The sequence below is a fragment of the Trichoplusia ni genome, chromosome 2 (assembly GCF_003590095.1).
Source record: "Trichoplusia ni isolate ovarian cell line Hi5 chromosome 2, tn1, whole genome shotgun sequence".
Lineage (NCBI taxonomy): Eukaryota > Metazoa > Arthropoda > Insecta > Lepidoptera > Noctuidae > Trichoplusia > Trichoplusia ni.
The window spans coordinates 7,476,363-7,490,477 of record NC_039479.1 but is presented as its reverse complement, the minus strand read 5'-3'; the positions used below and the strand labels follow the sequence as shown (position 1 = coordinate 7,490,477).

Below are 14,115 nucleotides of genomic sequence, written 5' to 3'. Positions count from 1 at the left end.
CAGTTATTTTTTTAGTAAGTATTGTCAAACAGATATTTTATATTTATATTCCACAATAGAATTATATCTATTGCATAACATTTTTAGGTCTTGAAATCGACTTCAATTCTTACCACATTTTGTGAACTTAAGATGAATCGCTTATTTTAGAGAAGACCCAAAGTATACAAACTTAAATTGATTAATTAATATTTAATATATGCAAACAACGACAAATGACACAATACAAACAAAATTGCAGAATATCTCAACTTTAAAAATTTGCACAACATTTATTAAGATCACGATTGATATTCTAGATTTAATTAAGATATTTATGAGATGAATACTAACTGTAAATCAAAATTCTCTGTTATGATTATCCATTGTCAATCTCGAGACGTTTCTTAAATATACTCGGATCCATATTTTTATCATCGTACCGGTCGAAATCCCGAACATAATATGACCTTAATACTTCATTAGACATAATCATTTCCAAACAACACTTTACACCATTAACCAATAAGACGGTAAACCAATTTTAACCGACTTAAAAAAGTGGAGCTTCTCAATTAAGTTACTAAGATTTTTTCCGCTTAGTTATGACAAGAAACATGGCATTTACATTCCTATGTTATGAAATACCTCAATAAAATTCGTCTCCACGGTTCGAGTTGCTACGCTCCACAATTTCTAGGATTCCAAAAATATAATACCTTCCAAAGTATACTTTACGTAACAGTTACAACGAAAACCGACCTTACTGCTTCGAAATAGAGGTGCTATAATTCAAGAACTGCTTGTGTTATTGTGTAGTGGATGCTCCTCAAATCCTTAACGTTGTAAAGTTTCCAAGCAGCCACAATTTCTCCAGACATCGTTTCCAGTTAAAGACTTCAATTTTCTGTTATTGTTTGGTACTAGCTTCACAAATTGAGGTGAAACCAAGCGTGGACACTGCATTTTCTGCTACCCAACCCATGTGTTTGTACAGTACAACGAAGTTTGTTCATTCGTTTTCGTTATTATATTAAGTCGTTTGTTTGCTAATTTCCGAAATCATAAACTGCACAGCGCTGTTGAAGTTTATACTGGCTCTCGAATAGGTAATGTTGATTCATTTCTTTAACTTATTTAAATCGTAAGTTAATATGACAATTTATCTTCAAGGATTTTAATATCGTGTAGTTTTTAATCAGCAAAACCCTTCATCCTTTCATATGCGTTATAAGTTATTTCAGTGCGGATTAAATAAATAGATACTTGCATAATATTTACATTAGTTAACAAGTAAATTAATTTTGATACCAAAAACTGATATTAACCATCACGTATTGTAGTCCTTAGAATAGAAGAAAAATAATACTAAAAGGGTTTCATACGTGTTGGAGCTAGATAATGATGAGTGTGCGAAGTGCGGAGGATGGAGGACAGAAGAGGACCGAGTGCCCACGAGAGGCGCGACTCAAATGAGGGTACGACTCTCAAGCACGTCGAACCCAGCTACCAAGTCCTTGCAAACAGTTTATTAAGGAACCAAGATTCTTGTTTAAGTTACCTAGAAGTGAAATGTTTCTGCGATCGACATTTTTTTTTTAGTTAGAATTTTACTTATTTGATATGGTTTATAATGTGTAGACAATGAGATGAGAATTACTAAATCTTATCTCTAAAGGTTCTGGAATTGGATTTTAGGTTTATTTACAGATAATGATACTGAAATTGTCTGATTTACGTAGATAAAGTTTGTAGATAATTATAGAAATTGAAAAGTTTTGGCGTTCACAAAAGTGGGAAAACATTTCGGTAATTTCCGCATTTAATTTAATCTTTGGAACGATGTGTACGTATGCACTTTATTTCTATAGGCAAACCTTCTTCTTTTACTGCTAAAGATAACAACTTTAGCCAACGAAGAATTCAATTATTTAATTTCATATCTGTGAAATGGTCCAATTGGATGACGTCATCACTAAGTGAGCTAGAAATGGGTGCCCTATTGCAATTCGTTACCATACGCCTACTGGTGTCATTTAAGCTGTCTCGAAACACAATTTACGATATAAGTATCTTCCTTATACTTTCAGGATGATGACGTTGTAAACAGAATCAACGCAAAATAAATTATTTCAAAAATATTCGATCTAAAAGAAGAAATCATCAAACCGATTACTACTCCTATTGTGAAGCTCAAATTGACTCAATAATATTAATCATTTAACAAAAAGAAACTATTAGTATCAATGCTAGAAAGTCACCCCTTAATAGATAGAAAAATGTAATTAATCACACAATTGCCTGTTAAAACGTTCACAGAATAGATAACAATTAAAATCACGTTAGTATTAATAATCAACGACTGAACTAAATGTCAAGTGTGAACATCATCGGAAGTGATACAATCATACCACACTCGTATAGTGTGTCAATGGATCAAGGTCTTCGATGTCAATACTGTATACTTCAAATACCACCGGCACAATGAACCCACCTAAACCGAGCACCTGTGATACACAAAGCTCTTTATAAACGAAAAAATAATTATACTCGATACGTTTTCCACGAAAACCGTTTCCACCGTTCCAAGTAAAGCAAGCTACTAAAGTAAAGAGCACTTAGAAAATCGATATCCCTTCCAAAAACTCATAGCTTCCTATAATTTATCGATTAAGAACGAATGTGTGTTAGCAACGTTAGCAACACACCAATGCAATTCGTCATCCTGATGGCTGCAGCGATTCCCGTTCCCGAGCTCACACGTCAAATGAAACCATGACTTATATGTCGGGGAATAAGAACAATTATTGAACGGCAGTGGAGCGAGGAAGAGAACAATTTAGTGGCCTCAAATCATTACGCTGGGGAAGGCTCTCCTACGCGCCTAGATCCGTCCTACCTCGGGTAACATCGCAATTTATTTGAGCGACATATTGGTGTCTATAATACTTATACATGCGTATTACGCTGCTGTAAGTGTCATGTATTTTAATTAAGATACATGATCTCAGTCTACATTTATAGGACATCGACATGCCTAATGAGGAACTGATATATTTTATTCACGCTGTGAGCATAATGCGATCAATGCTGCGCAGAAAAATATTATAAGGCATACCTTGAAGATGTACCTGTGTTAAATGACGGCCATAAAACAATTAACAATACAGGAAGTTATTGGAGGGAGCTAAGTAATGTAAACAGCGATTTGTATAGTAATTCCCTCCCTAGCTGTCATAAAAATGTGCCTACTGTGCCCGCGGAAGTGACAGGGGGCGTCATTAAAGCGAATGACGTGAAATTGTGACACTCCCACGAACGGTGTCATACCGTGACATAAGGGGACGGTGGGGACCGATGAGAGTGGAAATGTGACAGGTCATTTCATTAATTAACTAGGGGATTCGTTTAATTTTCGCCTCGTTTACACAGTAGTTGTGATAAACACTGGACTTTCGATAGCACGTTCTATAGAGAAAATTTCTTTTTTTTTGTCCCGTCCCATATAGCCGGAAAAAACATTTGTATTACGAAAAAATATAATCCTTAGCTACAAAATAACAGCTAACGGTTGAGAGCTAAAAAAGAAAATTAAAACATGAATATTTTAGAATCAAAACCCCATAATAATTCAACGAGTTAAAGTGCAAATTGTGGCGGAAAATGGTCATCAAAGTAAAAGGGCTCACTCGTGGTCCCACTTGATTATATCCCACCGTACTCGAACCCAGTCCCCTTCTGAACCACATAAAAATGTCAAACAAAAATATTACATAATGACAAAGTAATAAAATATATTTTCGTTTGGCGGCTTTTATTAAGACGCTTGTACGCTTGTGTTACCTCGGAGTGCTCTTAGGAAGTCACGGGCTATTTCATACGAAATTAGATTTGTAAATTGGGAAATATGGTGCCATTTACGTTGATATTGCCGAACAGAGAGCAAATATTGCAACTGTTATTAAAATGAGCTGAACTCTACCTTTCTAGGTCATTTAAATATTGTAGAATATTATAAATGTTGTAATGTTGTTCTCCGTAATGTTTCGTTGAATAATATTAATAATCTAATGTTTTTGTTCCTAGACTACGATTTTAATTCCATCAATGATTAATTAGTTAACAACTTGAATTTATTTACTGCACAGTGTCTATATGATTTCTGTGGGGAATTGTATTATAGGTGTGGCCCGGGAAATATTTACATTACGAATTCAATTGTTACAAATTAACTTTAAGAAAACGACTGAAATTTTGTTGAACCTTTCTGTTAGACATGTGATGCTTTAACCATATTAATGATATCACTATCATAATACTAATTAATTTTGAATCCATATTTGATCGCTTATCAGTACCACCTTTAGTCAAACTCTTATCATAGAGGCGTAGAGTTGAAAATTGAATAACAGGATTTGGAAGAACAGTTTCCTAGCATAAACCGCTGGCATTAACATCAAATAAATTCAAAGTAAACATTCACGAGCCGAAATAACTCTTAAGGCATATGTGTGGCCCTTTTATGACTAATTGTTTGTTTATTTACACGTAGTTTACTATTTTAGTTCTTAATCTATTTTGGTACAGAATACCAGTGTTATTTTAATCATTTGGTCTTACTTCTGCTTCTGTAATCTTGTGCCTAAACCTGCTAGACCGATTGTGATGAAATTTTGATTGAACCTGCCACCTCGTATTTCACCTCGAAATATTTAGTTGTTTTCTCGGAAATGAAAATTAACAATCTAAATTAAATCAGGCAAGATTTATACCGTGAGGGCGCAAATATTATTGGAAACTAAAACTTATATGTCTTCCTCAGAAGAAGTCATTTGTCGTTCCTCAGACATTATAATTTCATCAACAATAACTTTTAACCCTCTTCAAAGCCCGCCTTTTATTAATACATCCAATATTCTTTTTGATATAAGGACTATTGTTCTCTGACAATACAATTTCAGGATAATGGAAACTATCTGTGACTTTAAAACAAGACTTCCTTCAGTCATTTCAATCACTTCTTGAAAACGGATTGTGAAAAAAAAAGTTGAATGATTTGTTTTTTTCTTAACACTCTAGGGATGAACAGTAGCGCAAAGAGTTTTTAACCTTCATGCCTTGCTGTCGAGTTTTTTTTTAAAGCATTCCAGCATGTATTATTTAAGGTAACCAGTAATATTAACCAGCCAGTAAAGCATTATAGTCTGGTACGGTTATGTGCAAAAATGTGTACCTACGCACATTTACAATAAAAACAACGAAAGAGAAAAACAACAAATTTTTCAAAATTGAAGTACGGTAAGTAATTAATTCATCAATATACTCGTTATTAATAAAGCATTTTTTGCAAAGGTAAGGTAAAATTGGGAGAAAATGAATACCAAGCGAAATTTTCGAGGACGGTTAATAAAAAATAACCCACTTTTGCACAAAGCAGTGAATTAACAAAAGACTAGGGTTAAATAAAGCCTTATAATAAAGTAGGCTTATTCAGAACGACCTTGTAGCTGTAGCGAAGGCTTTCCCGCTACGGAAAATTCACTCGTAGCAAGGTCTACGAATACCCAAAACTTTGATGTTTTTTTTTATTAGGAGCTTCAGTAATGAATTATTTCGATTTTTTTTATATTGGATGTTAAAATCATTGTTCAGTAGAAAATAAATTAGTTAACTACTAACATTTTTTAAATACCTGACTTAATAATCCCTAGTTATAAGATCGATTTCTTTAAGTTAAAGTAACTTAACAAACACTCAAGATACTTTTAGAATTAAATACATTACTTTTGAAACATTCACAGCGATATGCAGGAAGTAATTTGCTTGCAACTTTACCATAAAATTTAATTAAAAATGGTTTTATGGTTTTGCAGTAAATACTTACCAGACAAACAGATAGATAACCCAATCCTTCAGTCTATCAATTTGTCAACATCGAAAGATAGACCTTCGAAAAGAGTTACTATCTGAAGTAAATACAATTGAAAGTAGTGAAGTGAGACCGTTTAAGAAAGAATGGGATGTGTAAACAAGACGGGCAGACAACAACAGGATATTCTGATGCCGATCGTACATTCCACGTATCTTACTGTCACATTTTGGTTTAAATCCGAGATATGAGACATCGATAAAGCGTGGATCTCATTTCCTGGGCCCCAATTCTGCTATTTACAATGGCCGAAGAATAAATGGAAATTAGATTAATATTGCACTATTTGTATTATTCTAATAATTGGCAATTATTGTGTTGACAAAATGCTAATAAGCAGTTTCATTTTACTATAATTGGGGCCCTGAGGGTCTACCAGCACTCCCCAAAGTAGTAATTGTAGTTTTAGAAGAGGGATGCCGCTCTACACCATGTAGTGCCCTCTCGCTCTTTCAGAATTGCAACAATGCTACTTTAAAATATCTTAAAGACATAGGTAGACCTTCTCATATATCAACTATTTTAGATAGCTACTTTTAGTATGTTACTGTTGCTATTTTTGTTTTCGTGAAGATGCTTCTTTGGTTTGCGATGATTAAGCACAGAAGTTAAACTATAGCAAGGTTCATTGATTAGTCACGGATCAGCAAAATAGTTTATTTTCCTTTCCTTAGTTGTGTTTTTGCGTGTATTTATTACTATGATTTTAATTTTAAAACTATGCAAGGATTAATGTACTATATAGATAGAATAACAGTGCTGGAAAATAACGTGAAGAAACACGGCCAAATATTATTATGTGGAATTTTCAACCAGCTATGAATAAGGTCGAAATCAGTGCATAATTGCTCAATCTTTATTTGAGAATACCTAGTCTTTGACCAGAAATACATCGAACGAAGCTATTATTATGACTATAGTTTCTGTCATTTTACAGTTTAATGTTGAGCCCGCCAAAACAATCTCATATAGTTGAACTCCATTGTCAATCTCACAAAGATGAGCTCACACAAACAAGTAAATGTTTCGCTTTCGTTTCCCCTTCAGAACACATTGAGAGAACGGATCGCATGCAAATTACTTTTAAATATCATTGATACAGTTGTACAAAGAACCGCCGGTATACTCCAAACTTATCAACCGCCGTATTGAATGCAAAGGACGACACAAGTATATATCTATGCCTATAGTTACTTGTATAACAGAAATTGCATCAGTAGTCAGAATACGAATTCGCGGTGAATAAAACCGTTATCAATAAACATTTAGGTTCTACTTAAGATTGCCAAAGTGCTTCTGCCGAGAAAGTTATACGCGACACGCATTTTACTTCAAGAAAATAGATTGCTAACAGATGTTTTCTTAGATACGTTTAAATAGTGAGAGATAACGTCAGAATGTTCGCTTGTTTGTGAAGTGCGCTCATTTTCTGTCTAAACAATATTTGCGATAACTGCGGCTTATACAGAATGATATGGTAGAGTTCGTTACATGGTATTACTTAATAGTAGGTGTAGAAATTTTGCAAGAAACAATGACCCAAAGAATTAAGCGTTCATACGCTTTATTAAATACCAACTATTGCCCGCGGCGTCGACAGTCGACCCTTGAAACTGTCTTGAAACCTGATTATCCACGAATGCAATCTTAAAAATAAGCATATCTTTTTGTTTCTAATAAATTAAATACACAACTTTATCAGGTAATGCAAGTCCACAAGTGATGAGACTAGATGCCTCATCTCAGAAACTCATCATAGACATCTCATCAGTCTCATCACTTGTGGACTTGTGTCCCTTTATATGTTTTTGCAGTGTAACATGGATGGGCAGCGTTCGGGAACCTGGACGATATAATGAAGTTATATCCAACAGTGCCTTAAAACCCATCTCTTGTAACAATGCGTGATGACCGCCGTGAATAACCAGAAACTGAAAGAAAATGTCTGAACGAAAAATAAGTCTATTAAATTTACGGATTAATAAACAAGGTTGCATTTGAATACAAACGCTTTCATCGCTTTCTATTATTAACAAAGATGAAAAGACCAAATTTCAAACTAACTTAACTTATTTATAAGAATAAATGTTTATTTAATTTGTTGTACAAAGTACTTCTGGAAGCACTCATTAAATACGAGGCACCTCTAAAAGTGTAATCTATTAGCTAATAAAACCGGCCGGCCATTCTATAAATACGTAATGATAGAAGAAGTAAGGTTTTAATCAAGTCTGCAACTGAGTAACACCACGTCTTCAAGTAAAACTGCCACTGTCGTGGAAGCGAGAGAGCACACTTCCTTTGTAGAGCGGCATCTCCCTCCCACAAGTAACACTAAGTATAATTTCAATTTATGATATGGTTGTAAGCCTCCCGATATTTCCTAGTGCCCATAACTTGCATAATATTTATGATAAGTAATAATTTCAACAAGTGAAAGTTACGTGTAGTTTATAACTTTGTGTTTCTAATATAATCACAAAAACATTAACTGATTGTAGATTTTATCAATAATTGACTAGAGATGATATGATATTTGTTCGCTTAATATTAATAATTAGGTATCTACATCGAAATAGGATAGAACGAGACATAACGAAAAAAAAAACAATCGTAAGATCCTCTCACGTTTTCAACAAACGTCTACATTTGATAAACTGCAGTAACAGAGTAACTTCACCTAGCTAGAAAAATATACGACAGTCTGGTAAAATTACTTTTTCCCTGAATTTTGGTATGAAAATTTCCTTAGTTATGGCTTCAGGAATTCCTAGGTTTGCAATTGAAATAACCGGCTATACTCGTCTTTATCGGTAAAACAACGCGGTTATAATACAACTCGTTATGTTATGGCTTATTTCACTCGCACTTTGTTCATGCCTCGGATACAGACCAATGACGACGTCACACCGAACTGTAACGTGAATCGCGGTTTCAGGAAACGATTTTAAAATAGTATTTTAATATCATAGATGTGAGGAAATGTAATAAAAAAAATGTAATCGAATGGATTTGCGAAACTGAATATTCCCTACAAATTATCTAAATTTAAACAAATTTTCAAAACTTTTTCTTGCTTCCATTTTGGTAAAGCGGCAACAGAAATACATCATCTGTGATAATTTAAACTGTTTAACTATAACTATTCATGAGATAGAGCCTGGTGAAGGACAGATAGCGGTACGGTAGTAGAGTTCCGATTTTACCCTTTGAATATACCTACCTTTTAAGGTAATACTGAATAAAATTGATTTAAAAATACGAGATTATTTTACTCTAAAAAACGGTAAACGAAATACTTTACCGTACACATTTAGTATACCCTGAATGCAAAGATTATCGATTATTTTATTTAATCATATTGTGTGCGGTCTGAGAGGCAGCCGTTAAATCGGTTCACCTGCACCATTATCCTCGCATGCAAGTTAAACCAGTTAATTAATATTTTCTTTATCAATAAGTATGTATGCGTCATACAAAACTATTCGTATGTAATGTTTATTGAAATAATAAAATCAATTCATAATTCGATTTTAGTCACGATTGTCGAATACATGAATACACTAAATTATATGAGCGGATTGTATTACTAGTACTCTGTATCAAAACAGTTGCTTCATAATAGCCCGACATTATCTAATAAAGCAATAAAATTGTTCATTGAGTTTTCCGGTTCCCGATTTACAAGTACAAATCGTGAATTAGCTCGGCAGGTTTCGGTTGCACCGGGGCGGGCGGCGGCGAGCGGCGGCGGGAGAGATAGCAACATGGCTCGCGGGCGGATGCTGCGCGCTCCAGCCTCCACGGGCGTAGTACGCCGCGAACAAAGCGTCCCACCCTACTCGCTTCCTGCCGCTCAGGTTCCGGTCAACTCGTCCGTAACACAAATTCATGTATGAAACAAGCACTGATATTAAACATGCAATAGTAACGATCACTTTATAATTGAAATGTATTACTGGTATCGACGTACAGTGATGGATAGCTGGAGATTGGTGGCGGGAGCGTGAGTGTGCGCGTGTGTCGTCGAGAGCGCGGTCCGCGGGCTACTGGCGGCAGCCTCCGAGCGGGGGCGCGGGGCTGCGCGGGCCTCGCTTTTCATTAAGGAGCTGAGCTACGCCGCCGTAGCAACGGTCGCCGCCCCGGCCGCCGACGGAAAAGCTCCCAGCCCTTTTGATTTATCCTCAAACCGACCAACATTCCTTTTCCACCACTGAATCATGCAATTCTGAATTCATATTAATAAGTTTACATTCTCTTTACAAGCTGTAATAACATATTTTTATTTCAACATTCGCCTTACTCTTTTTAGTGAAATACAAGGTAAATGACCTGGAATCTCGACGAATCAACTAACGCAGAATATTCATAAATAAGATTTCAAGATTCATAGTCGAGGTCTCATTTGCATTTAGAAGTATAAGTTCTTATCTCTATAACTGATACTATTTATAAGCTTAACACAATTTCGGTATTGCATTGAACAGGTAAATAGACGCTTTAAATTTATAATTTATGCAGGCTTTGTAAGTAGAGTACACACAATTTGTTACACAATATGGTTTTGTTTACCTACTAAAACTGATTCAGTATGACGGATCGTACGATATATTATAATTATATAAGACAGTCGTCCCCGTACGCATAAGAGTAACATTTGCTTATATTTCACATTATTCCGTACAATAAAAGTTAACCCAATCTAATATTATAATCGTCCTGAGCATACCTTAAACTAGATCTTTCTCCGAAACCCGGTTATTCTAAGACCATGATTTTACGTAATAAATTGGTAACATTTTAAAACACTAACATTGGACCAAGGGACTTAATTTTTAAACTGTGAATGGCAATCGTCATTAAATGAATTAAAAATCAAGTTGTTCAAAAACTTCCCGACAACAACCCTGGATAACCTAACCCGACATATCATTCGTGAAGATTTCAGCTGTGGTAGATCATGATAGCTAGACTGAGAATACAGTCTCATGTCAGGCCAACGGACAGGCGAACGGACAGGCAATGGACCTTTAGTAATGGGTTACCGTCGCCTTCGAGTACCTAGTAGTAGGTGATAGATTTGAATTAGAACTCTTTTATCTGCAAACCTCCTTTCTTCAAAATCAAATATTCCATTACCAAAAAAAATATAAAAATTAGGCAGACGTATTCAACTGACAAAGTTATTGACGTATCTTTCATAACTTTACACTTAAAACAAATCAAATCAAATATCTTTATTTGTTCAGAGTACATAATAAGTACAGTATACTATTTCTTAACATATAATCGTAATCATGAACAAGCGGGAAGGGATACTGTTTTTATTTAGTATTGTTAGAGAAATTCGAAATTCCTTTGAGAACCCAGTTATTTTTTTTACTCAAAAAGATTATGGCGAAACAATTTATACAGCTCTTACAGATATTCGTGAGGCCTTACTAGTAAAAGCACCGCCCGATAAAGTATCGGCAATCGTTAACTCATTTCATCATCAATGGTTAGAAGCTGTCCAGGAAATTGAAAAGTTCAAAAAACGGATCAAAGAAACTCCACGGGACGTTGTTCTTAATGCAATCGATTTTACCAAACAGTGCGCGACCAAGAGATATAAACTCTTGCAGAAATATATCGAAGATCTTAAAACAATCGTGGCTGAAGAGGAGTACAATATGTTGACATTAGATATTAAGATTGTGGACGAAATGAAGGATATAGTGTGCAGTGCTTTGTCGGAAAAAAAGAAATACATTCGTTCACAGGCTGATCAAACAGAATATCACGTCAAAATTCAAGATGAAATAGAGGAACTTCTGATATGGTTGGACAGGCAAAACGATAACCTAGCGATAACGTTCTGTAAAGTTCTTAATCTGAAAGTCCCGGTTGCACCAACTGACCTCACAAAAACATTAAAACAAGTTATCGAGGAAGTAGCTGCTGATCCTACTCCAGAAGCCCAAAGAGTAGCTGAACTTATTAATAAAAAGGGTAAAATGTTGACCTCAACAATACGAATTAGTTCATTGAACGATCTAGAAATTTCAAAAGTCATCGAGAAAATTCAATCTCTGGAAGAACGTATCGAACGCTTAGAGGATCAAAATTCCTCTGCAGTAATGGCATTAAGGCACAAAGCATTGTATTTAGAAGAACGATTACTGTCTCTCGAAAATATAAGGTCATCAGTTAAACGTCTTAAAGCTCTACCATCTTCCGCATCGGCACTAAGTTTATCAGAGGCTCGAGACGTGCATATCTTTAACCATTTACTGCCACATCATGATCGCTGTCGACTCGTAGAACAGCTCATACAGCTTTGGAGTAGTGCTATTTTAGAACATGACCACGAATCTATTATCTCAATATTGAGTGTTGTTGATCTTAAAGAGATATTTTCTGACGAAAAAGGATGTTTCACTGTTGATAGATATGGACGAAAGATATATACCAAAGCAGACGATGAAGTCAAATACCAATTAGATGAACATAATGAATTAGTACCAGTTAGAGATGATGATAGACATGTTTATTTCTACGACTCCTGCGGTAGGTATTATATTAATGATACTAGAGAACGAGTGTATAAGGATCATGAAGGTGCAAGTGAGTATATACTCAATAAAAGCGGCTACTTAGTAAAAGTGCTAGAAAAAGTCGACGGAACTGAATACTACTACGATTGGTTAGGTCGATATCGTATTGACGAAAAAGGTCGCCACATTTATTGCGAAGAAAAGTCGACGGAAGAGTATGAACATGATGGGTTAGGTAATCTCGTCAAAATTCATAGTGATACATTTTGTTATAAGCCATGCCCTATAGAACCTATTACAACTGAAGAAAATAAATATCTGCAAGCGGAAGTTGGCTCAGCTTTAAAGGAATGTATAGCAGCTGTAGTTTTACACCAACCAAATGATCCTGTTATATATTTATCTGAAAGGTTAGAGAAGTATCATTATAATATTAAAGATCGTCAAGACCGCCTGATTCAAGAACAAGAAAGATTGCAGATTCAACAATACATTCAAAGTCAGGCTCCTAAACATACCACGCCCGAACATTCTGACACAGAAGATGAAAGCGCTACAGTTGTAGACTCCAATTTCTTAGAGTATGAACATAAAACGGAAGATGAAATTGAATTTTAAATGGATTTTTTACTTTCTAATTTTTAAAATCATTAATCTTTGATCACTACAAAATCTACTCTAAACTTAATATTATTATTGATAAAAATCATGAAAACTTATTTACTTCTTTTACGTGCTTAATTTTAATGAACTGAAAATTTTATTGTTGTAATTTTTTATTATTTGTTGACTGATATTGATTCGAATTGATTATTTGATATTCTTAGCTGGTTTTGTGGTCAAGCAAGGTACCTGTAACCTTATGTACATACTATCGTAGATATACCTACAGATTTTAATTTATTAGCTTTTTAAGATTTTGTAGCTTTCTTTGCGTGTCTCTTGTAATTTTAATCATCAAATATTATTAATACCTTTTCAAAAAACTAATATATTATTAATTTTAGATAAATACCCTTATCAAATCTATAATTTATTATAAATTATCATTTCTATCTACTTAAATAAATTTCGCTTACATAAATATTTTTTTTCATTTGTACACCCACTTTGAGCCTTTTGGGTTAGCGATAAGAAAGCTATTTGTTGTTTTCTTTGATCTTTGATCGATTTAGTGGCCCCTGTACACGACGAGCTAAAGAAGGAACATGGGTAGGGTAGAATCCCATGTCGTAAAACAATTGCCTGTTTTTTTGTTACGCAAGCTCCTGAGTTCTGAGGCTGGTGGTCACAAGCGGTAGTGTTTACACCCTCGGAAAAACAGTTAAATACAGTTGTTTCTGCCCTTCGCACATAGACATAGTTGATACCTCATTACAGTTCCGTCTGACTTGATTTGTGGATTAACAAAAAAGAACTCCATGAAAATGGGAATCAGTATTATAGCTTTCGTATATCGTGGAGAAGAGAAGTTCCTTCGAGAACTATTCATATTTCCACCTAACTTCGTCTAGACTCAGAGCGCCTTCCATTTTATCTTTTCTCTTTTAGGTCTCGTACCCAACAAGTAAAAACTGAACACTATCACTACAGCTCTTCTGTCTCTTTATCATCAAGCTGTATCTCTTAAAGCGTGATAGCTAGGCAGTTGAATTATTCGCAGATGATGTA

The 14,115-nt window shown here is 34.8% G+C and overlaps 2 protein-coding genes across 3 annotated transcripts in view; one reads left to right on the top strand and one right to left on the bottom strand.

Annotated features, from left to right (window-relative positions):
- Positions 1-9,946, bottom strand: part of LOC113505853 (cytochrome b561) — a 72,806-nt gene extending 62,860 nt beyond the window's left edge. For both annotated transcript variants that reach the window (XM_026888703.1, XM_026888697.1), the window contains exon 1: positions 9,882-9,946. The gene's annotated coding sequence lies outside the window, so the exon portion shown is untranslated. The remainder of the gene's footprint in view (positions 1-9,881) is intronic.
- An 89-nt stretch (positions 9,947-10,035) lies between these two features.
- Positions 10,036-13,178, top strand: LOC113505845. The gene has a single exon (XM_026888684.1). The coding sequence runs from the start codon at positions 11,206-11,208 to the stop codon at positions 13,060-13,062; it is 1,857 nt and encodes a 618-aa protein (XP_026744485.1). The 5' UTR covers positions 10,036-11,205; the 3' UTR covers positions 13,063-13,178.
- The last annotated feature ends 937 nt before the right edge of the window (positions 13,179-14,115 follow it).

Excerpts from the sequence above, each read along its gene's own strand:
- LOC113505845 (XM_026888684.1), top strand. The coding sequence starts at position 11,206 with ATGAACAAGCGGGAAGGGATACTGTTTTTATTTAGTATTGTTAGAGAA.